General features: G+C 45.5%; 1 protein-coding gene across 1 annotated transcript in view; it reads right to left on the reverse strand.

Annotated features, from left to right (window-relative positions):
- The window catches only part of B4GALT5 (beta-1,4-galactosyltransferase 5), a 65,308-nt gene extending 44,329 nt beyond the window's left edge, over positions 1–20,979 (reverse strand). Inside the window, exon 1 of the mRNA XM_037167147.2 lies at positions 20,635–20,979. Within this exon, the coding sequence (XP_037023042.1) occupies positions 20,635–20,749 (115 nt within the window). The 5' untranslated portion in view covers positions 20,750–20,979. The remainder of the gene's footprint in view (positions 1–20,634) is intronic.
- Positions 20,980–26,120: the final 5,141 nt, after the last annotated feature.

The raw sequence follows: 26,120 nt of genomic DNA on the forward strand, positions 1-26,120 counted from the left end.
CTGGTCTGGCTCAGTCGGGTGGGCCTCGTCCCAGGGAGAGAAGGGTCACCAGCTCGGTTCAGGCCAGGGCACACGCCCAGGCCACCTGCACCTGGGTTGCAGGGACACAAGCGAGGGGTGGCCCATCGATGGTTCTCTCCCACATGTTTCTCTCCCTCTCTTGTTCCCTCCCTGCCCTTCTCTCTACAAATAAACATTTTTTAAAATATTTTTTAATTAAAAAAAAAGAAAAAAGAATGTTCTTCTATGGCATATGGTAAAGTCCACATTTTCTTATAGGACTGAAAACCTGACAAGTCGTTTTTCCTCTAGAATGTACTTTTTACATTTTAACCCAGTATATAAAACTGCATATATAATAGGAGCTCCATTATGTTTTTGAAAAATCACACAAACCAAGAAAGAAAGAACACCAAAATGTTCACAGTGAATTCACTGTTTTGGCTTATGAGATTGTAGGCTGTCTTTCTCTTCTTTATGCCTTGCTGTATTTTCCAAATTTCATACGTTGATAATACCATTTACACGATGATCCAAAATAAATAAAAACTACTGTAGAAAAAGAACAACAACCCTCGCTGGACCAGTTCTATAATGACCCCCGCCACACTCTGATTAAGGAGCTACAGTGGCCTTTGTCCCTGTCTTAACCTTGCTGCTCCCCCCAAAGACACATACCACCCGGTTTTTCCAGCAACAAAACACCTCACCCCATGTCTGTAAGGGGGGCAGACAGTAAGGCATTCAGCTGTTTCCAACGTATGCCCCTACAATCATGTTTTCTCACTATCCTTGGTATATTCCCATCTGCCAAGTTTTTTTTTAACTTATTCACTGTAGTCTGCATTATAAAAACAATAAGTATGTTGAGTGTGCTTTTTCTATTTATACACAAGCCTCTCTCTGCCTCATCTCCAATAAAAAAAAATCCTGGCATCATCATATCATCACCTAATGCGAATTTTATGAAAGTCCTTGGTTTAATAATTACACCGGGAATCAGTTCTAGTCCTGATATTGTCTGGGAGACTCAGCAAACCCTTTACCACCTCCAAGGTTCCATCTCCCCACCTGTGAAACACAGAAGTTGTTCCAGTGACCTCGAAAACCCTCTCCCACTCTCTTACGTTGTCGTTCTTCAGACCGTGTTATATTCTATGTCTGTGAATGAGTCCCAAACACACACCTAAGATGACAGTTTCCCAATAGGCAGAATATCAATCACAGGAGAAGCTAACTTTTACTAGATATCCTTGTGATTGGCAGGGACCCGGGTCAGCACTTTACTACGAGGTAGGAATTATCATCACCCCATGAAGAAACCGATGCAGGTCCAGAAAGGCTCAGTGACTCGCCCACACTCAGAAGTGGCACAGCTGGGACAGAAGCTCAGGAGGTGGGGCCCCAGAGCCCGCTGAGGTTTGTCTCCCAGGTGCAGGCAAATTCCCTTTGTCCTCAACCCAGCAGAGCAAAGGACTGCACAACTGCAGTGTTTCTGAAGGTCTGCAAGCCAGATGACGGATAGAAAGCAAGCCCGGCAGCTTTCTACACCTCCGATTCCTAGGAGTCTGAGAACTGAGCATATGCTTATCATTCCCTCGGTTATAAACACATCAAAAAACAAGCTTCCTTTCCTCACCACTTTCGAGAGCCTGGCGGACAGCCTGTGGGTTAGGTTCGGATGTGACTAGCTCAGCTCCGTGGCGGTGCCAGTCTGACTCCAGGGCAGGCCTGCAGCCTCGCATGAAGAACGGCTCTGCCTGAGGAGCAGCCTAGGGGGAGCTCCCCACACAGCAGCCTCACACCTGCCTAACGCCAGTCCCAAGGGAGGGCTGACGACAAGGGGGACAAAGGTGCACAGCAATCTCTGTGCCGGGGAAATACCTCGAACATCACATGATGCACACCCGCTCTCAACCTACTCACATGATTCCATTCACAAAAAATAACAGGACGGAGATGGGCTGATAAGGTGAGGAAGCTCAGCAGAAGTCTAAGCTGCTCTTCCTCAAAAAGCATCAGACAGCCCTGACTTGTGTGGCTCCATTGACTGGGCATGGGCCTGCAAAGCCAAAGGTGGCCAGTTCAATTCCTGGTGGTTCCTGGTCAGGGCACGTGCCTGGGCTGCGGGTTCAGTCCCCAGTCGGGGTGTGTGTGAGAGGCAATTGATTAATGCTTCTCTCCCTCCCTTCCCATCTGAGTACGTATGAATGAATGAATGAATAGCATCAGGCAGTTTAAGTATACTTGAAGACCTTAATTTTCACATTGGTTTCCAGAGAGAAGATAGAAAAGTTCTAACCCTCGTCCTTCAAAGTGCCCTTTCTGTGTAAAGACAGGAACTGTGCGCAGATGGATCAGTAAGAGAAATGGGCTTCCCTGGGCTTCACACCCGCCGCCCCTTCGAGCCTAATCCAGTAATGAGTCATCTGAGGGCCAGTATTTCCAGACAGCTGATCGTATCTATTTTTCTTCCTCTAACTACAACTTTCGAAAGTTCCCACGTCCCCTTCTTATATCAAAAGGAATCAAAAACAGTCAATGAAGCACTTGGCCTACTCACATGCATCCTGACCCTATAGCAGCAGCACAGACATCGTCAAGAGCACAGGCTCCAAGGGGGAAAAATGCAGGCTTGGGTTCAAATTACAGGTCTTAGAAGTAACTAGACCTTGGACAAAGCATTTACCTCTCCGAGCCAGGTTTCCTCGTCTGTGAAACCCCACATCTCAGGGTCACGGTGTTGACAGGATAGTACAGGCAAAACACCCACAGAAAGGGCTCAACAAAGGGAAGCAGCGCCAACCACTGCTGGGTTGTCGGGGGACAGGAAGATGGATGGGTTACTACTGAGCTAGCAGCAGGGGAGAGAGGGAAATGGAAACTACTGCCCAGGGTGGCCACTTCTGGGAAACAGGCTTTCTCCAACGCGAGCCCCTCCTTCTCCGAGTCACAGGAGAGACTGGAGAGGGGGAAGAAGACTCACTGTAACGACGTGGGCAAAATGTTCCACTTTGTCACCCTCGGCGTACCTCAAACTGTGCAGTCGAGAGACACAAAGATAGCCTAAAAAGAACTTCAGGAAGGCACAGTGACTGTGTTTTCAGAATGCAAAACTAGGTTACATGGTCAGGAAAAGTCATGCCGCCCCCGCCCCCCCGCAATGAACTTATTTATCAAAAAGTTTTATAAAACCCCTTAGCCTTCATCCTCTCTTCCAAAAACAATTCAGTCCTAAGACCATTAGGCGGGGCCAAGATGGATGGGTGTCCACGCCGGGGACAGGCAGGGGGGACCCAGTGAGCCCCAGTGGGCTGTTGAGCACAGTAGGATGGTGGGGGGATCGCACTGCATGAGGTGCCAGGGCAAGGAAGAGTGAGGAGGGCATGTGGCAGGGAAGAGGGGGATGCCAGGGTGGGGTACCAGAGTGCAAGCAGGCACAGAGGAGTGTCCACGCAGGGGAGGATGGAGCAGCTGCAGAGCCCACGAGGGCTAAGGAGGGCATCCATGTAGGTAGATGGCCCGGCGCAGGGCGTGGAAGCTCAAGAAGGGCGAGGAGACAGGGCGGCCCAGCCAAGAGAACTGAACTATGTTTGGGGTGAGGATGTCCAGAAAGAGACTGGCAACAGAGCGGCACAGTTACATGTGAGATATTGGTCAAAACATATTAAGGAAAGTGGGAGTTAGGATCCTCAATGTCAGAGAGAGGAGTTACAAATATGGAAAGGAAGAAAACTGAGACGAATCCTGAGGGATTTAAATGGTAGGTATTGGTGCGAATTCACAATCTCCATATGAATACATGTGCAACTAAATATCGACGGCAATGTGCGTATATGTGCGTCCATATATTCCACTCCTAGTGGACACACTGGGAAGACCCAGAGCCACAGCTCTCCAACTGCAGGGAGTGCACCCAGCACTCGGATCTTGGCTTCTAAATACCCATCTCCACTAACAAGAATCCGTTCCTTGGAGAAATGGGCGATTCCGGGTCTGGGATAAGGAAAGCACGAAATGTGCCTAGAGAAGTGCTCAAGAATAATGGGTACGGCCCTGGCTGGCGTGGCTCAGTGGACTGAGTGCTGGCCTGCTAATTAAAAGGTCGCTGGTTCGATTCCAAGTCAGGGCATGTGCCTGGGTTGCGGGCCGGGTCCCCAATTGGGGGCGCATGAAAGGCAACGACACACTGATGTTTCTCTCCCTCTTTCTCCTTCCCTTTCTCCAAAAATAAATAACTAAAATTAAAAAAAAAATAAAAGAATGATGGGCACGTGTAAAAAGGTCAGATGTCAGGGAAAAGGGGTTCCCACTGGCCTAACCAGAACAAATCAGCATGCACATGACAGTAACATTCAAGTCATGAGCCCATGGTCATAAAAATAAGTAAACTTAAAAAACTGAAAAGCATGGGTCCATACTGACAGTGAGTTACTGTACAGGGGGAAAAACAGGACAAGTACCACCTCGATCCAGTGATCGAAGTGAGTATCATCAGCTACGGGACAAATGACTATCTCGTGTCACCTGACAGGATGCAGTAGAAGGACATACATACATACTTCCGGGATTTTGCTGCCAAAGGTGCATAAGTTGAATCTAAAAATGAGGCAACGTCGGACAAATACGAAGCAGGAGATAGGCTACAAAACAGCTGGCCTGTCTCCCTGTCAAGGTCATGAAAGTCAAGGACAAACTGAAGAACTTTTCCAGCCAGATTTTCCCAAAGGAGGCTGAGGAAACATGATCACATAACCAAATGGCTCAAGAAAAAGTCACTGTACTAATTTCCAACTCTACTGTAAGTTTGAGATCTCAAAACTTTTTAAAAATCATTTTTTAAGTTTACATATTTATACAAACTGCATCACATTTTGTCTTGTAAGACAGTTCTGCTATAATGCTTACTTTGCCTTACTTTAAAAATGCACATTTGTTCCAATACAACTGACACATTTGGGAACGGTAAGAGCGTATCTGCACGCACCTCAAACATCTACCAGCCGTCTCAGTTCCCCAGGTAAGTATCTCACACACATTACTCTCACAACTTTCACTTGTTTCGACTCTCGGCACGACTTCAGTTACCTTCTTCCCACTACTCCTGAACAACTCACGTGGCAGCCCTTCTGATGCCTACTTTCACAAGGACACTTCTGTTTTTTTCAAAGTGCCCTATTTGTGGTTTTTCTTAACATGTGAAACCGTGCTGGTGTTTTCATGAGGTTCCTTTTAAAAAAAATGTGCCGCTGATGAAGTTTTGAGTGTTGTGTGCCTAACCCCATCTTTTCCATAAGCTCTATGGTTGAAGGTTTTAAATTCTTCTTTTATATCCTCCCCCAAAGACATTTTGTATCGCTTTTAGAGAGGAAGGGAGGAAAACATCAGTGGGAGAGATGCATCAACTGGTTGCTTCTCATACACGCCAGGACCCAGGACCCAAACTGGGGACTGAACCCACCACCTATGTATGTGCCCTGACCGGGAGTTAAACCAACAACCCCTCGGTTCCGGGATGCCTCCGATCAACCGAGCCTAATGGGCCGGGGCAGCACGATGGTTTTTAACAATTTTGCACAGCAAGGTGATTTTTAGGAACACTTAACTCATGTTCCAGCAGGACTGTTTAATATAATCACACTTACAAAAAAGAATAAATTGCAGGTCATCAACAGTATCCCCATTCTCTACATACAGGTATAAATCCTGGTTGGTGTGGCTCAGTGGATTGAGTGCTGGTCTGCAATCCAAAAGGTTGCCAGCTCTATTCCGGGTCAGGGCACATGCCTGGGTTGCAGACGGGTCCCCTGGTTGGGGGAGAGACAACCAATGGGTGTTTCTCTCACACATCAATGTTTCTCTCCCTCCCATCCCTGTCTCTAAAAATAAATACTTTTTAAATGACACGTTCTTATTTAAACAAAAAGAGGGCAGAAAAAGAAAATGCCACATTTAGTCTCAACACCTAATCATTTCTAACCCAGGAGCAAAGGAATACACTGAGTTTTCACTATGTAGTCTAATGTTTCAGGTGAGATCTTCCAAAGGGCTAGGAAATGCTGGGTCAGCCTAGAGAACACCACAAAAGTTAACTTCAGCTATACACTTAGTGCCTTGAACTACAGATTCGGAGGACAATATGTGTCATGCAGCTACACGTGAAAACACAAAGCAAATGACGGGAGGAATGTGCATGTTTAATGTGGCCAGAGCCGTCCAGCCTTCAGTCTCTGCTCCGTTGATCCAATGCACCTTTAAACAGCTCTGTCATTCAAAGCTTAATTACTCTTGGTGAATTAGACAAAGATACCAACCTGGAGAAAAACAATCACTAGGTACAAACAGGTTTCTGAGAAAGCCTTTACTTAAGCTTTGTAGAATCCAATCAAAAAGGGAGAGAGATTAAAGATTACATGTTTATATTAAATTAGCCACACTGCGAAAACATTTAAAGAAATTTGAAATTCTTCTATTTAACGTTATTATTAATATTTAGGAATGAGAGTAAATCAACTTGTCACTAAAGGGGCTATAGTTTCCCATATATTGATTGGTAAACACAGCATGTTTTCTCCATAGTTTTCTTTGCAAGAATTTCCTGCCAGCAATAATCTGATGTGAAGGCACTATGTGCAGTCATGGTGGGGAGACACAGCACGAACCGGGAGAAGGCGCCACAGCACGAAGAACAGAAGAGGTTATTCCGGCACGGACGCAGCACTTACTGAATCACTATAACCCTTCTAAAACCAGTTCTCTTGGCCTAGCAATTCCTAAGACACCAATTTTCCAAATATCTATGTTGTATATAAAGGTGAGACAGAAAAAAAAAAAGAAAACACTTGTGATGAAAAGATGATTGTGAATAAATCATTCAACTTCCTTTTATCACTATTAAAGTTGATTTAATAGTTTTAAAATGTTCGACAGAACAAGGGTGGTAATTAGATACCAATTAAACATGGCTCTGGGGTGTCTCTGACAATACGAGCTTACACAAATCATCCATGTTTATCCAGATATCACAATAAAAACAGCTCTTCACACACAGAATACAACCTAAAGTTAGAACTTCCATCTATGCAGACTGCTTTACTGTTTTTTCAAAAGATTTTATTTAGTCATTTTTAGAGAGAAGGGAAGAGAAGAAAGAGGGAGAGAAATATCACTGTGTGGTTGCCTCTCATGCGCCCCACACTGGGGACCTAGCCCACAACCCAGGCACGTGCCCTGACTGGGAATCAAACTGGCAACCCTTGGTTCGCAGCCCATGCTCAGTTCCCTGAACTATATACACCAGCCACGGCTGCTTTACTATTTTACTAACAGAACTATTAAATTAATAGAATCAACAATACTCAAATTAAGTTGCTAGTGCTGTTTAATTTGTGGCTACTGAGGAATGTTACTAAACACACCCCACAAAATCTGCGCCAAATAAGTCTTGAAAGAGGTATTTTTCCCATTATTTCCATTGCAAGTTTTGCACTTGGTTTTGGCCAAAGCTGATGCAAACAGCTACAGAAATTAGCATTATAGTCTCAGAAAAAAATGCCCAGGGAACCAAAAGAACACAGGTGGTACATAGGCCAGCAGTAATCTGCTCCCAGGGCGCCTCGGAGCCTGCAGCATCCTTACCCACAGCACCTGCTCCTCCAGCCCAGCCCAGCCTCACGGGTACCACCGCAGCACGGAAGGTTTATCCTTTGCAAACACGTCGACCCATGTTCCTCCAGACCTAAGTCTCTAGGGCTTAAACAAAGGGCAGGTTAATGGAAAAAATTAAATCCTCCAGAAACTCTTGTAATTAACTGCCTCGGTCCTGCTCTGCCACGTACCAGTTCATCAGAGTGGCGACACTAGCGGGAAGTCTCCTTCCTCCCCCTTCTCTCTCTGTTCCAACGGAACACTGTGACTGAAGCTGCGAACATCTGACAAATGTCCTCTCCTCTAACCTGCGCAGCAATCCTGTGCTGACAGCCGGTCTGCCTTCCCTTTGTCCACAGTAAGAACACTCACTTCAAGAGACCTGAACAAAAATGAGACTCAGTCATTCAAAAGCTTTAAAAATCCAGACATATCAGCCAAAGCCTGTACTTATATTCTGGTTTGCTTTGTGTTTTATTGCAGGTTTGGGGTTTTTTTTGGGGGGGGGGGGGGGGGGAAGAGGGAGGTCATTTGGGTACTGTTACCTTTCTATTTTTCATAAAGGTCACATCAAGCCCTGGCTGCTGTGGCTCAGTGGGCTGAATGCCAGCCTGTGAACCAAAAGGTCGCCAGTTGATTCCTGGTCAGGGCACGTGCCTGGGTCGCCAGCCAGGTGCCCAGTTAGGGGGGTGTGAGAGGCAACCCATCGATGGATCTCTCACACCTCAGTGTTTCTCTTCCTCTCTTTCTCATTCCCTTTCCCTCTCTAAAACTAAATAAATGAAATCTTACCAAAAAAAGGTCATATCAATAAATTACCTTTGTTTATGGAGTTCCATTATATTATTCACTCTACTTCTGTATGTTTGAAAGTCTTCATAACCAAATAAAATACTGAAGGAAAAACATTATCTTAAACATAAATAAAGCCAACCAAAAAAGCAGCTCTTACCCCTGGTGCTAAATGAAATTCAAATAAATCCAAATCTTTTAATTCACACAAATCTGAAGACTTCTGGATACTTGAAACCAGAATTAAAAAACCTGGCACGCCAAGCCAGCAATGCAACCAAATCAAACCAACACCCACACCCAAACATTTCATTCCTCCCAGCTCCACACGCAGACACACACACTGCACCATGATGGACTCCACCTGTCCCTCCCAGATGGGCGTGCCGACCCTGTGGGCCGCCTGTGGCCCAGGACGGCTATGAATGCGGCCCAACACAAAACCATAAATTCACTTAAAACCTTTTTTTGCTCATCAGTTTTCGTTCATGTTTGTGTATTTAACGTGTGGCCCAAGACCGCTCTTCTTCTTCCAGCGTGGCCCAGAGACGCCTAGAGGTCACACAGCCCTTTTGCTTAGCAACTGATGAATGCTGGCCTGACCCTAGTCAAGCTCAAGCTTTGACTGAAAAATCATCTTAGCCGTAGAGGCAAGGCGGTTTCCACCTTCCATCCAAGCGCAGGGAGCACTGGAGACTACCTGCGTGTGCACGACAGACTTACTTTCTACACCATCCACGTGGAAGTCCAGTTTCCGAAAGTTTTCCTTCCTCAGCTATCCTTGAAAGAAGTATAACATTAACAATCTCTCATTTCCTTGGGAAAAACTATCTCTCAAATTAAAGATAGGCAAGCATATTTAAGACATAAAGGTATGAGTATTATCATAAATTTAAAAACACCAAAGCTATTAACTAAACACTTTTCTAATAAAAATCAAAAACCAAGTTCCTAGCAGTGAGTGAGAATTTTTTAATCTGCCCCATCCTGAGCAAGGACTGATTACTTTCCTACATTTATCAGTTTTTTAATCTAAATTTCAAGTTTAAGTACAAGACAAATTATCAATACATTCATTTGTGATCTGAAATTTCAAAGCATCATCATATACATGCAAAGCACTTCAAATGGTTGAAATCCACGTTGAGTCCTAAATGAGTAAAATGTAAAACTCCTCCTTGTCACCTGCCCACATAACCAAATACTGGACTGCGCTGGACATAATTAACCTGAAACTACACTATGAATCATACTTTCATTGATAGTTAACATTTTACAAATCCACCATGTTTTTATTTAAACCTTTTATCTCTCACCTTGAAGTCTTAATACTTACTATATAGACCTTTACCTTAACCCAAAAGAGCAGGGAACTGGCTAGTTGTACTTTTTAGGGCCTCAGATTTTCTGCTTCAACCTCACTTCACTAACTTAAAATATTTACTGAGCAATTACTGTGTGCTCAAGCAGTGTTCTAGACACTAGACATACAACAATGAAGTATTCAAAGTGATGAAAGGCAAGGACCTACAACCGAGATGACTCTGTCCAGCAAAGCTATCATTTAGAATGGGAGGGCAGATAAAGTGCTTTTCAGATAGGGTCAAGTTAAATTCATTATCACCAAACCCTTATTATATGAAATGTTAAAGGGATTTATTTAAGAAAGAGACGATCAAAACTATGAACATTAAAATGACAAAAAACTCACACCGATCAACAAATGAATCTAAAAAAATAGAAACTAAGCAAACAACTAAAACCGGAACAGAATCATAGAATGGAGATCACTTGGAGGGTTATCAGCAGGAAAGGAGAGGGAGAGAATGGCGGCGGTGGGGGTCAGCGGGGGAAGGTACAGGGAACAAGTAGCATAACTGATAGGTACAGAATAGACAGGGTGGTGTTAAGAATAGTATAGGAAGTAGGGAAGCCAAAGATTTTACATGCACGACCCATGGACATGAACTAAGGTGAGGAATGCTGGAGGGAAGAGGGGTACCGAGAAGAGGGGTGCAAAGGGGAAAAAACCGGGACAACTATAATAGCATAATCAATAAAATATACTAAAAAAAAGAATTTCTCAAAAAAAATTTTTGCTGCCTTAAATGCCTACATACTCACTATTATTTCCTGGCAATGAAGGAACGTTAACCCGAACTACACACCAGCTGACTGACCCTCAGTTGGACACATCTGTGCAGAAGTGGACAATTTTTTTCTAGCCTAAAGCCCTGCTCCCTAGCTGAAGACTCAGAAAGTAGCAGAGATAGGTTGCTGGCTTCGTTTATCACTGTACCCCGGAGTAGCAACACTGTGGGGGTTAAATTAATGAACTTAGCTCTAAGAAAATAACCGAATCAGGCAAAAGCAAAGGCAACTTGTAATTTTTTTCCATTAGCAAGGGCCCCAAAATGTAAAGATTTTCTAGGTGCCGCCCTGTCTTTAATCGCTACTATTGTCCCTCACATTTAGATAAACGCACGTGAAGTTCTGCTGATCCCAGGGAAAAACAAATCCAACTGCCAGATTTACCATGACAGTGTCAGAAGCCCAGCAGGGCTTACAAATTAAGATTTTTCATTTCCTCATTCTTTAGCATTCTCTTCATTCTATGGTTAATGTTTTCAAGGATTAAAGGAAACAGGAAAAAAAAATGGGTGCTCTTAGTCATCTGGAGACCGTCCTTTCTCATCACCACCTGCCATTGTGTGCCAGTGCCACCGCCAAGGGACACGGGGAGACAATGCTCTGGTGAATAAATAATTATCAGCTGGCCATCAAAGAATCAGAAGGAAGAAAAAACATACTTAAGGCCAAAGGACCAGAATAGAAACTTCTCCACACAAGACAGACAAATGGCCTATAAACACACGAATAGATAGATAAATGCTCAACCTTTAGTCATCAAGGAAATGCAAAGAAAAACCACACCACCTTCTATTATGTCTCTAACCAAAAGAAAAGAAAGAAAAACCAGCCAATAACAAGGTCAGCCGGGAGGTGCCCAAACTGGAACGTACACACACTGCTGTTGGGAATGGGAACTGGCGCAACCGCTATGGAAAAGACCGGCGGCAGCACCGCCAAAACCTAAACAGAATTACCACGTGACCCGGCAATTCCGCTCCCAGGGGCGCACCCGAGAACCGGAAAGGGGGACTCAGACACATACCTGTACACCAAAACTCACAGCAGCCAAAAGGGAGAAACAATTCAAGTGCTCATCAACAGCTGGACACACACAATGGAATGTTATGTGTGTCCATAAAAAGAATGCAGTTCTGACCTCTGCTACCTCTGCCACACAAACGAACCACCCATTGTGCCAAGTTAAATAAGCCAGACACAAAACGACAATAAAATGATTCACTTACATGAAGTATCCAGAAAGGGCAAATTCACAGAGACAGAAACTGGACTGAGGTAGGAGTTCCTGTGTGATGGTAACGGAGTTTCTGTTTAGGGAGATGAAAAATTTTGGAAATAGTGGTGATGGTTGCATTATATTGTGAATGTGATTAATGCCACTGAATTGCAAACTTAAATTACCGAAACACAGGGCAGACTGTGTTATATTGATTTTGCCACCAAAAAAAGAAAAAAGGCCAGGAAACAAAAAATACAAAGTCATTTGGGGCAAAATGAATTCCACCTCACTTCAAAGTTAAGAATAATACAGGAATTCCTTTCCCTGGCGGACGTGCAATCCACCAGTGAAGAGGCTGACCTGCCCAGGCAATAGTTTCTCCACACACATCGTGAAATATTTTAAGTGCATTGGATGCAGCTCGATCGATCCTCAGCCCCAGGAAACTACCATGCAGAAGATTTCCTTATCATTACTCTATAAATGATGGGGATGGGGTAAAACGAGTTTTTCTTAGAAAGATAAAAGAGTAAATATTTTTATTTAAAATACACAGATTCAAAATAAGTGCATCAAGAATCCTAAAGCCGACCTACTACCGTCTTTGCTTCACCTGATGTAACTTCCTTAAGGTGGCAGCTGTGTCATCTTCCTGAACTGGAAGAAAAGACTGTCCTTTTTTAACCACACACACGCGACCACAGCACAGCCCTCAGAAAAACGCTATTTTCTGATCTTCATCAGCCAATGCCCTACTGATCAGAAAATACACACATTGCAATCATGAATATAATTTACTCTTGGTGCCTAAAAGCAGGTAAAAATGGGGTGATTAGCAGTTCTACTAGGAGAAAATATCCCTGTTTTTCTAAGTTTAGGGAGCTCAACACATGAGACTTAAGCAAAAGTTTAAATGTCGATTAACTGTACTTTGAGGACTACTTGGAGGGTGAAAAAAAGTTCCTTTTTATGACATTTAAAGGTTTTACGAGCTCTTTAATAATCAACAGTTGAGCTCACCAGTAAACCCTAGATTCATTTAAGTTTTAAAACACGGCACTGAGCTTTCCTACAATGTACACTTTCTTGTACCTGAGACTACACGTTTTTCATCTTCGCAATTAGGCCACTAATGGCCTCAGAGCACTGTCTGTAATTGATGACAGTGACTAAGGTGCATCAGACACAACGAGCAGTGGGTTCCCATCTGGCCACTGCGTATCCCTATAACCTGGAAGGGGGAGGAGCAACACCTAGCATCTAATAACTGCGAACTCAAACTAACAAAAGGAGGTAGGAAAAGGGGAGAATTTGAGAAGAGCTAGCACTTTAAATTATTCAATGTGATTCCCATTTGGGAAAACACTGAATTCACAGGATCAGCAAGAGGCACGAATGTTCTCCAGCAGAAAGCCACAATATTAAAAAAATGTAATATTCATTTTCACTTAATATCCAATTACCCAGAGGACTGAGGATGGGGCAGGAGCTAATGAGTCCAGGGCTCTATTCCACGCTTAGAAGCAAAACTGTGAAGCCGATCAGAGGACTGATGGGCAAAGGACTGATTTAGCAGGTTAGAATCGAACAGGATCACCCAGAGGACAAAAGGGGAGAGGGATGTCTTACCATCCGAAAGATATTTCCATAACGTTGTTTTGGCTTTCTCCCTTTGACCAAGACAACACAAATTTCTTTCTCCCGCCTTTATTTGTCCCAACAATTTCAAAGACCGACTGCAGTGTGGAAATCCGAGGTCTTCTTGCTAAGACATCGGTCCGAAAACAAGAGCACTGTGGTACGAACTTGGCCGTTTGCCATTCACCCCCAAAAAGCAAAGCCGTGAAGTCTGATGACTCTGCACCAACACCCGCCATTCCAGTGGCACCGCAGAACCTACAGCTCAACATTTCATTAGAAGTGGGAGACTGAGTGAGAAATCTGAATTTTTGAAAGTGGGGTGTCTTTTCAGTCACATAAGTCACCATTCCTTTTTATCTTTCAAGGTTCAACTCAACTTGGCTCAGAATCATGTTCACATCAGGTCTAAGAATCTGTCCAGGCACCTAAGTTTACAGGTGAGAAAACCGAAGTACATGTTTTTCTCTAGTTTTTGGTAATGTCAGACCAGAGCGCTCGGTGCAGTGCATTAGACCAACTGGACATCTTTTGTGGTTACAAATAATTATTACAAATATGTGGCTTTTAAAAAATTCTTTTATTTATTGATTTTTAGAGAGGAGGAGGGAGAAAAGAGGGAAACATCAGTGTGTGGTTGCCTCTTGAGTGCCCTCTACTGGAGACCTGGCCCGCAACCCAGGCATGTGCCCTGACTGGGAAGTGAACCACTGACCCTTTGGTTTGCAGGCCAGTGGTTAGTCCACTGAGCCACTCCAGCCGAGGCTACAAATACGCACACAGCTTTGTGACAAGTTCTGTTAAGCCCTTTTACATGCACATTCCACTTAATTTTTACAACACTCAGAAAGAGAGTATCCTCTATTTGGCAGATAAGAAAACTGAAAATGATTTGCCCACTAGGGGCCAATTCAAACCTAAGTCTGGCTGATTTCCAGTTAAAGTTCAGTGCTATTCTACAGTCCTTACCATGGCCTAAAGGGCCTGCCTCCTCCTAACCTTTCTGAACTCAGCTCCTACCCCTTACTCATTACTCGCCAAAATCCAGTCAACCTTTACGGGAGCTTATACCTGCCTCAGGGACTTCACAAGTGCTGAGTACCCCCAATCCCACCCAACCCCCCCCCAACTGTGAGTGACTGGTTCTACCCTTTTGAGTCAAATATACTACCTCTTCAACCAGACTTTCCCTAACCACTCAATCTAAAATACACTCTCAGTCACTCCCGCCATTATTTGAAATTATCTTGTATATTGGCTGTCTCCCTACTAGAATAAAAGCACCATAAGGGCAAAAACTTCCAGAAATGTTCCTCTATATTCATTTCTAGACTGCCCAACACCCAAGAGTATCTGATAACAATTCTTCTGAAACCCTCCCCTGAGACAGCCCTAAGTCCCCACCTGCAAGAGAGAGATAACACCCTCAAGATAAAGGACCCAGTGCCTGGGCCTCTCCCTTTCCTCTCTTCTTCCCCCAAAGGCACGCATCTCCTAAACTCTAAGGGACCTCACAAGACTGAGCAACCAGGAGAGCAGTGGGCAGCGGCAGTTTGTCCTAGGCTAACACTTCCCCCGCCCCGGAACCTGTTTCCCAGGCCCCCTTTCCTCTGATTTCCCAGCGAGCTAAAGCAGCCCTGCCCTGGCGCCTGTCTTTCCTAGGACATTTTCAGAGAACCAAAGTAGCCCGGCCGAGGCTCTCCAGTTGCTTCTATGCTCAGCCCTTCCCTGTGTTTCACTACCCCACCTTTAAAGAAAAAAGAAAAAAGGAGTACCTGACGAGGTAGCACCCCAAAAAACTATTTGTTGGATAAAGTAAGTGTCTGAACCCCCACCTCATTAACGGCCAGTACCATACAATTACGCAATACATTACATACTATCTTCTATTTTTCTCTAGTTGTTGCTTGTGATTTATCTTGCCTTTTCAACCATAATGTATCTGCCTCAGGGAAATCTTATAATTTTCCGCTTTGGGCAAGTTAATGACTCAACACGGGCTCATATGATCATCTATAAAAGGAAAGAAGCAGTCATAAGTCTAGAATTCAAACATCTCCCAGACCTGGTAACATGGTAGGTAGACACTCAAGTACTTTCTTAAATGGTGTATTGTTAACTCACAGATCTCCAATTCCTGTAATATTCTCACGACTTCCTACAAAAATAGATAGTGTGTAAGGAAATGCATTTCTTTATTTGGCTGGGACTAGGACCTAGAGTAAGTGCTCTATTCCTAACGGTACTCACAAGCCTGCCTCTTTTCCTGATAGTGCCATTCATTTCTTTTAAGCCAGTACCTGTCCTGTTTGCTTCAGACTGCCTTTTATACCTTGACCAACATTAACTTCCAGTTTTATTTCTTCGACAGGCCTCAGCAACATGGCATTCCTTACTTCTTGCTCACGAAAGCTTGGTTTGCCTTATACAGTTGGATGTGTTCAACATTATATTTATTCCATGATCTAAAAATCTGTAAAACCAGAGGGAGTAGGTCAGTAGTATTTTGGCTTCTAGGGCTTTGGAATTCCTAGTCCCTTGAAGAGCTCTGAAGAGCTGTGGCAACCATCCTCCTGGTGACTCACTGCACTGCTGCACCCACTGGCCTGTCGAGCACAGGCTGGGAATGAGACTGGAGCAAGAATCGTCTACCGGCTTGTGTATGGATGGCCTGGGAAAGTAACTGAGACTGTGTGCACCGCTGCTTCCGAAGACTGTCCGAGTCTAGCCGATTTTTACTATTAAAGACATTTCAGCTCCAAACCCAAGACCTTGCTTCCGACGTAGCAGAATTCTGCAGAGAGGACATAAAACATGACCAAAGTCCTGGTCCACAGGGCGCTGCTCCCATTTATAACTTCAACCTGTTGTTCTCCAAATACAGTCTCCGTCAGAAGAATGGCGTGACACAAGGCTCACAGAAAACATACGAGTTCACGCGTGCAGGCACACGTGGAGGAGGGGGATGTCTTTAACAGGGTGACGCTTCTTCATTTTCTAACATAAAACAGCCCACATTTTAGCATATTTATTTCATTCCAGAAAAGCTCAGGAACTAAGTACACTGATGCATTTGGAGCGCATTTTCACGCGAGAAACATGCCAAAAGGCTATTTTTCACACAACACTTAACAGTACTGAAATTGTCCTGTGGTTATTAGAAAAAGTTGTGTTTGATTATATAAAACAGGTCCAATATTTGTATAGAATGTGAATAAATTCTCAACTTTCTATATGTAAAAACAACTCATTCAAAGTTTGATTAAGATGTAGTTCTAGTTTTTCAACCAGCTTTGTTTTTTGTGCCAAGTTTAAGATCAGAGACTCAAGTGACTTGCTCAAGGTCATCTGGTCATGTCGGGTGGGATTAGAATTACTGGTTCCTGCGGTCCAAAAGCCAGCCATAAATCAAACTTTCCTTGGAACTAAGCAGGCCAAAAGGGAGAAAACACTCCACATGTCCTTTCCTCAATAATCAACAGACAAAAGAAAAATTGGTTTAAGTGACAGAACTACAATTACTAAAATTTAAACAATGCATAGCATATTCCCTCTAACCAACGCACAGGCACCTCTCTCAAAATTGGCAACGTCTAACAATTTGCAAAGGTCAATAACCTATACACGAGCTTCCCATATGATGGCATCATAAACTAATTAAGATGTTTAAAAATCAGCACTTCATATACACATCAATAAATTGTTCATTTATCTTCTAAAAGACCTGATAAGACTAGATTATGAAAGTACTCTGAGTTCTTAGGTCTTTTTCATAAAAGGTAAAGGATCATAAACACGTTCAAAGATTTCTTCAGACTCCTAAAAGGAACAGGGTCATTTCATCAGTGCAGGCAAAATAATTAATTAGATAAACAAGAATGACTTAAGCCATGGGGACAGACAGGACTAGAGAAAAGAGGAATTTTTATCGCCATTTTGCCCTCCTCTTCCTTTTTCAAATCTACCACTTCCATCACACTTTCTGCCTCATCCTTTTCATTTCTTTTAAACTGCTGATATAAAATATTACTTCTTAATTAACAACAACAACAACAACAAAAAACAATGTCCAATGAAGGCATATCTAAAAAAATACTAATTGGTTCGGGATGGAGATAGTAAAGTAGCTAAAAGTACTTTGTATTCGTTACAAACTCACTCTAGTCATATTTAGTAATTTTCCTCACCTTCAATTTCCTTGGTCAAACAGTACCATCTCCCCATTTCAGGTGACCCCTCAAGTCCAGGGAAATTTCCCTTTTGCTCTGAAACTGTGAGTCACTGACATTAGAACTGGCATTAGACAGCAAAAGCACTAAGTTAATGGCTAGGCTGAAATTGTGGCTGGGTTATACTATAACCAACATGATTTTTCTCCTCTCAAATTCAAGCCTACCTATTTCTGAATGCAGTTGTAACACCCTCTTGGAGTGATGCCTTCTCTTTAGCCCTTGAGCAAAATGTGGCCACAGGGTATACAAAGCAAATCAAAAGGAAGGCTGGAAAAAAATTAAACCTGGAAGAAAATATAAGTCTGACACTTTTCGTTATGCCAGAAAATAATTGTCATTACTTGGAAATGTATCAGGTTGCGCCATACCAAACTGCCATGATATACAACTGTCTTTGCTCTGCAGAAACAGCAATTTCATGTGGTTTGACCTGATGTTATTTTCTAAGCTCATGTTAATGATTATCCCAAATAAGGTTTTCATATCCCAAAGCACGTAAAACCTTCTAGTTTTCTAGACTGCTTTCGCCTTTTGGAAAGGCGCACCACGCAACTGTCCAAACCCGGTCACTTGAAAAAGTAACCTCATTAACAGGAAAGCCAAGTCAAACTACCCAACTGGCTGAGGGTAACCACCTTGCATCCTTTTTCCAGCTTCCCCTTTCCCACTAACAGATCTGCCTTTTAGAAGACTTATATTTAAGGAGATACAGTGAAAATTTTCAGTGCTTTGCAGCCTTCTCAGTGATCAGTGGCATGGGAATCTAAGCATGGTAGAAGCCCATCACTGTTCACCGGGTTCCACTGACCTCCAAATCTACCGTTGAGGAGTTTTAACTAAGTTGATAACTTCCACTTCTGTTGGAGGATCTGGCTTCTAATCCTTCTAATCAAAAGGGTGGTTACCAACTCAGTGGGATGTATTTTTCCATTCAGATATGGCTGACATGCACCCACAGGAGACACAGCCTGTCACTTTCACAAAAGGGGTTATGGCTGCAAGACTGCCTTGAGGTCCGAATCCATCCTTTCACACCCATTCATTTAATCAGTCTAATATCCAGTATGCGAACAAACTCTTCTTAATGAATTTTACTAATTACTCAACCTGTTCTTCTTCTGCCAAAATTCCTATCTACTGATCCGTCATGCCATATACTCTGGCTTCCTAGGGGGATACTCCCTAAGACACCTTGAAAACTGTTAGGGCCATCTGATGTTGCCTGTTCTATCTTCCTAGACCTAGTTTATAGTACAAACCATCAATATTAAGCACCAAGTGAAATGTGCTCTAAAAAAAAATCAGGAGACAGTCTCCTGCTCTATCTAGAAATTTCTCTATTCAGCTAGTTCAATGTTGACAGGTCAACAGAGAATGGCACTAGTCACCACTACAGTCCTGATGGGTATCTCCCTGGAGTTAAACCATCAGTCTTTCTGTAACACACAAATAATCCAGACTTTTTCTAGCAGGACTTACTCTCCTTGGCTCATCCCCTGATCATTTTTCACCCTAAACTGAGCTTTTCTCTAGAGCCCCATTGTGAAGCCAAGTCAGGCAAATACATTCCTGAAACCCTCCATCTACTACTCTCTTTCCTCTAAAGTTTTTTTCTTTAATGAAAACTATGTGTCAAGTACAGTGACAAGTGCTTTAAAAGGGAATGTATCTACTTCCACCCTTCAAACCGTTTGAGGTTACAACAGCACCCCATTGTACAGAGGAGAAAAGCTGAGGTTGAACAACTACCCAAGGTCATACAGGGCAGGGATTCAAACCAAGCCTGACCTCACTATCCTCTGACCTTAGCCCCCATATGCTGTGGTTCCTTCTAATCGCTCTTCCTGTCTTAGATGACTGTCTGCTCTGTAGTCCTAGGAAGACCTGGAGAGGGTTCCCTTTCTTCAGTGGCTCTTTAAAGGACATGCCTTTGAGAAGCAGAAGTACCCATTCCATCTTTTCTCCCCCTTCTCACCTGACATCTTTCCCCCCGGGGCCCTTATCATATTCCTCCTCTGGGGCCGATTTGAATGTTCTCTCTGACACGAGTGGGCACCACGGACTACCGAAAGGCCACCTTCTCCCCTGAGTCTAGGAAAGGGCTGGAGTGGACCAAGAGGGAAGAGCGCAGTCAGCACCTGAAGTCTTCCTTCCTTCAAGAGGAAACTGTGGCGGAGGACCGCAGGAGGGTGGTTGGAGACGCGGGGGAGGCAGTAACGTCTGGGGAGAGGGTGACTAGGGAGTGTCCTTGGGGGCCGGCGGGGGTGGGGCAGAGCGGGGGGGGGAAGGTAGGGACGCCCCGGGGTTAGCCGCTGGAATGGGGAGGGGTGCCCCTGGGCGGCGAGGGAGAGAACGTGGGTGTCGGGGAGGACCTGGAGGTGGATGTCACCGGGGAAAGTGGAGGGAAGAAAGTGCTGGGAGGATGAGCAGGAAACGGTGGAGTCACCGGGGAGGCGCGAGGGGAAGGATGGATGGCCACGGGGAAGGCGGGGCGCCTCCAGACCCGGGCGCGGGGTCTCTTCGCTCCGCAAGGAACGGCGGGCGGGCCATTCGGGGTGCACGGAATGCCGGGAACAGGGGCTCGAGGCGACCCCGGGGAAGGAGCGGGAGCTCTGGAGCCGAGAAGCGGGAAGTGCGGGTTCTAGGGCGGTCTGGGCGGGAAAGGGGGAGCCCGGGCATGAAAGAGGGGTGTGTGGAAGCACGCTGCGTTCGCCAGAAGCTGGGGTTAGGAAGGCAGGGGGCTGGCGGACAGGCTGGGGGCGGCGAGGGGGAGTTCCAGAGCCCGTCGGGGCGGGAATGCTCCGGCGTCTCCCGAGGATCAGGCCGGGGTACCCGTAGTTTTCTGGCCGGGTTCGGGGTCGCCTCTGGGCCGGGGTCCCCGCGGGGCGAGGCGGGGCTTCCCCGGGCCCCTCGAGGCCAGGGCAGCACCTTCCGGGTCCCATGCCCCCTTCTTACCTATACCGGGAGCCACATAGACGAAGTAGAGCAGCGAGGACGAGAGCGAGAAGAAGAAGAGCGCGGCGATCAGCGAGCGGCGCGGCAGCCGCAGCAGCCCCCGGCGGACGCGCATGCTGCAGCCGGGGGACCGCTCGTGGGCCGGGCCGGGCCTGCTCCCACCGCTTCCCGTCCGCCGCCTCCTAGGCCTCCTCCGCCGCCTGGGCCTCGGCCACCACCTCCCGGGTCTCGCCGGCCGCCGCTGGCCGCCGCCTTGCCGCTCCCAGCCGCCGGCCGCCGCGGGCCGGGACACATGAAGCGGGCGGGGGCCGGAGCGGCCCGGAGGAGCTGAGCGGCGGGAGCGGGGCGGGCGGCTGGGGGCGGGGCGCGCGGCTGGGGGCGGGGCGAGGGGGCGGGGCCTGGGCCGCCGGGCACCATCGTCAAAGACCCGCGCGCGCGCGCGCGCGCGCTCGCCGACCGGCCCCCGCCGCTGCCTGGCGGCCCGAAGGGAACGTCGCCAAATGGCGACAGCCCCTCTCACGGCGCGGCCACCGCCCAGGCTTTGGGGGAGCGTCGTTCAAGTAGCCGTCGGCCCCGCGCCTCGCACCCCCAGTCCGGGAGCCAAGGGACCGTCTGCAATGTCTGAAGCTGCTGGTCGCCAAGTGCGGTGGAAGATCTGGGGTGGTAGGCAATGCAGCTCGGTATACGCCTTCATTCATTCTCCCATTCACTCATTCGCTCAGTTCACTATTTATGGAACACCCGACGTAGGCCAGACACCGTTCTTGACCGTGGGGAGGCTACCAAGAACAGAACAAAATCTGTGTTTTCTTGGCATTTATGTTCAAACGGGAGGAGAAAACGAAACAGATCGATTCATCATATCAAGTACTGATAAGTGATATGAACACAATAAAACCGGAGAACCTGTGGAGGAAGCCAGGGGGGTCAAGGAAAGCCTCGCTGAGCCGGGGACAAGAACAGAGGCATAAAAGGGTGACTAGCAGGTGCAAAGGCCTGAGGTTAAAAAGCCTGATCTGTCCCCAGGTTGACCCCAGTAAGACAGGGGGAGCAGCAGGGATGAGGTTGCAGGGTCTACATCCCACAGCGAATCATAAGGAATGTAATGATAACAGTTATCAATGTGAAGACCTGTGTTGAGAGATACTGGGTTTTATTTATCTCTTTACATCCCCCCAACATTCCTGAGATATGTGCTTTTATTATTATTGTTTTTTTTTTAAGAAGAAGAAACAGGTTCCTAGAGGGAGAAGCAATTCACCTAAGTCCTGGAATAAGGGTGAGGGCTCAGATGACAACTGACCTGTCTCCTAAGGGAGACCCTTGAGCACTAGGTTGTAAATGCCTCAGCATTCCATCTGGCCCCTAATTCTCATCCTGCAGGCAAATTGGTATCCTCTTGCACAGGATAGTGTGAGACCGTATTCAAAACACCCAGCTTTACAATGAGCCTCAGGCCAGAGGATCTCCAAAGGCAGTGCTTGGTCTCCCCCCAGGACCAGTAGAACCAGCCCCAGCTTCAAGAAGCTGCCAGCTGAAATGAGGAGGCAAGTGTCCCCTGCAAAGACACATCTGAATGTGGGGGCATTATCTTTGGATGTCAGAAGAAGTCAGGAGGAGAGAGGATTTTGCAGGGATTCAGTGAGAACCAACAATAATCCTGTTTTATGTTCCTAAAGTTGACTTACACTTTTCACAGTATTTTTTTCGTCCTTTATGTGAGAGCTCTAGAACCAAACTACCCAGGTCACTTGACCTTCCCAGGTCACCTGAGTGATGTTAGGCAGGTCACTTAACCTCTCTGTGCCTGTTAATAACATGGGGGATGTTATTAGTAACAACTGCATCATCGGTGGGTGTGAGGATTTGAGTGATACATGCAAAGCCTGGCTGGCGCACATAGTAAATGCACACAACTCTCATCAGCTCCAACAGACCTGGGAAATGAGGTGGGAGAGAGGAGGCTTAAACATCAGAAAAAATAAGCGGAGAATTTTGACTCAGATGGATGTGGGCTCAAATCTTGGCTTGGCTTCAGCTAGCTGTGTGACCTTGAGTAAATAACCTACCCCTCTGAGCTTCTATTTTTGTTATCTGGGAAATGATGTGGAATAAGCAAGAGAGCGGAAGAGATACCCTGGACCAGAAATCCTCCAGAGCTGAAATGAGCTGACGTGAACTACTCTTTGTCTGGCCCACACTATGGCCTCTCTCCTACCATGTCTTCAGTCAACGATTTCAAACATACAGGAAACTTGAACCATTAGTACAAAGCACGCTCTCCATATGGAGTCAACAATTGGTATCACTTTGCCAGATGTATCTGTCGATGTTCATAGGTACAATCTTTTTCTGAATTATTTAAAAGGAGTGGCTGCCTTACTGGTACTTAATGTCTTAATACTTCAGCAAAAATCCTAAGAAAAATTGCATTCTCCTAGATAAACACAATAATATCATCACACCTAAGAAAATGAACAATCATGCCATAATATCCTATAATACATGTTTCATTTCCAAATTTCCCCATTCGTTAAAAAAATTGCTTTATAGCTGTTTAACTTTCAACAGTATCAAATCAAGGTTTACACATTACATTTGGAATTATTTCTAGTATTTATTTATCTACAGCACTACCTCTGCCTTTTTTTTTTTTTTCATATTTCCCCCCAGCACCTTATTTAAAACATTTTGTTAAAGGTTTTATTTATTTATTTTTAGAGACGGGAGGGGAAAGAGAGGTAGACATCCATGTGTGGTCCTACTGGGGACCTGGCCCACAACCCAGGCGTGTGCCCTAGACTGGGAATCAAACCACTGACCCTTTGGTTCTCAAGCTGGCACTCAATCCACTGAGCCACACCAGCCAGGGCTATTTAAAATATTTTTAAATCTACGGGGAAGTTGCAAGAAAGGTATAATGAACACCCATCCACCACCACATGATGTTGCTCTGCCTAAATGAACTAGTACTGGCTCGATCGGGCTTCCTTGTGGAAAGAGGAAGACTCTTCACTGCTCCTTCACACCTTCCACAAAATCAATTCAAGGTGAATTGTAACTCTTAATGTAAACCATAGGACAATCAAAGCTTTCAGATGAAAACATACAAGAATGTCATATATCCTTGGAACAGGCAAAGAGTTGTCAGAGGACACACCAACCAAAGAGAAAGCTTTGACATGTTGGGCTACATTCAAATAAGAAATTCTCTTCACCAAAAGACATCATTAAGGGGGGGAATAGGCTGCATGGTGAGATAAGAAATAGAAGTATATAGAGCTGATAAAGAACTCACATCCAAAATAATAAAGAGCAACAATCCAATAAGAAAAAAAACAAGCAGAAGACACAGATATGCGTCTCATAAAAGAACATATCCGAGTAGCCAATATGCATATGAAAAGATGCCACGTCTTTTGAAAAATGTAAGTGGAAACCGCACTGCAATACTGTCCGTGAGTGGCTGGTTGGGAGGAGGAGAGCAAGCACTGCGGGCTGAGCCTTGAGGAGGCCCAACTTTGCATAGCACAGCGGACAGGGCGACTCTGCCAGGAATACAGAGGGGTAGGAGGTTGGGTGTTCTGGAAGTAGAGGCAAGAGATGCTTCTCATGAATAGGCCAAAGGTTCCAGGCACCCTCCTTGAGAAAGCCATTGCACAAAAGCCCGTTGCACAACCTACAAACACTAATCCTCAGTCATGTGATAACATCACAGGGCAATGACTATCTTAGTTCCAAATGCCAGAGGCAGTCAGCAGATAAGGATCGTTGACTTGAGCATAACTGCTCTCCAGGTCCCAGGAGCTTTAGTACTGAGAGCTTCCAGTAAGTACCAGGAGTGCTGGCTGACTCTGCACTGACGGTGAGGTTCACCCTGGTTACCTCCAGCCAGGCAGTGGTTCAGAGGAAACTGAGGCTCAGAGCAGAAGGGACAGGCATTGCTTCCTGCTGGCAGCTTTAAAACCCAGTGGGTCCTGTTTTTTCCTACCACAATAGCCATCAGTTTTCTGCAGAGCAGCTGTCTCCACCTTAGGGCTCCACCACGAGGAGGAAACTCCCCCAACCCACCTGGCCAGTGATGAACATGAGGCGTGAGCCAGAACTAAAACTCTGTTTTAAGCCTCTGAGATAGAGGGGCTGCTTGTCACTACTGACTGATCACCAATAGATTCTTCTGCAACTTGCTTTCTCTCGACATTGTTTTTATTTTTATTTTATTATTATTTTTAAAGATTTTGTTTATTTATCTTTAGAGGGGAAGGGAGGGAGAGAAATGTCAACATATGGTTGCCTCTTGTGTCCCCTGCTGGGAACTGGCCTGCAGCCCAGGCATGTGCCCTGCCTGGGAATCAAACCTCCATCCTTTGGTTCACAGGCCCATGCTCGATCCACTGAGCTACACCAGCCAGGGCTTCAACATTGTTTTTATAAGATATATATCCACAATGAAACCTGTAGCTTGAGTTTATTCATTTTCCCTGCCGTGTAGTATGTCATCATATAATTAGGCCACACTTTTTAAAGGCGTTTTTTCCCTGATGATGTCTGGTTAGGTTGTATTCAATATTTTGCTACTACTGATGCCTAGATCCTTAGACACAATTCAAAGTCTAAAAAATCTGGAACCTAGTTCTTTCATAATTTACTTGGCAGCAAGACCTGACCTGACCTGAACTTCTTTAGTGGCAAAACCAGACTCCAGCAGACAGAAAGCTACCTATAATCTTTATCTTACTTAATAGTAGTGTGCTTATGCTCCACTGAGAAACATTTAGATGTTTTACTTACAGGGTGACCCATCGCTCTCAAGGAGTGCTTTGTACATATTCAGTGCGTGCACCATATAACCTTCAAAATTCCGAGATTTTTCTAAAGTTCAAAACACTTCGAACCCCAGGGGGTTTGGATAAGGGATGGTGGCCCGGCACAAACACCACTGCAAGGAACACCTGTGACAGAATCTGTTCCCAAGATGGCCTCATCCACATCGCCCACTTCTGTGCTCCTCCAGAACTTTCTTTAATTCCCCTCCCTTTGAATCTGGGTGGGATTGTGGATCACTTACAGCCAAAAAGAGAAGAGGAGGTGAGGCTACGCAAGTTCTGAGGTAGTGCAGCTTCTGACCTGGTGGTGGCGGGCCCTTGGCCACCATGCTGTGAGGGAGCCCAGGTGCTCAGCGGAGGTCCCAGCTGACAGCCAGCCTCAACCACCAGACGAGTAAGAGAACAAACCTTCAGATATTCCGGCCCCCAACTGCCAAGTCACCCTCGACCTTCAAGTCTCCACAGCGGAAGCTCCAGAAAGCTGTCTCCACTATGCCCTTTTCAAATCTATGACCATGGTAATGTGGTTATTGGTTACACCACGTAGTGTGGAGCGGGCGTCGGACGGCAATAACAACTGTTAACGGCACCTCCCATACGTATCCTGTGCACCCAGGCAGGTGTTTCTCCAGAGCACACACACACAAAAGTGGATTTGAT

This window comes from Artibeus jamaicensis, unplaced genomic scaffold, assembly GCF_021234435.1.
Source record: "Artibeus jamaicensis isolate MK-2021 breed Jamaican fruit bat unplaced genomic scaffold, CSHL_Jam_final contig_685, whole genome shotgun sequence".
In the NCBI taxonomy this organism is placed as follows: Eukaryota; Metazoa; Chordata; class Mammalia; order Chiroptera; family Phyllostomidae; genus Artibeus; species Artibeus jamaicensis.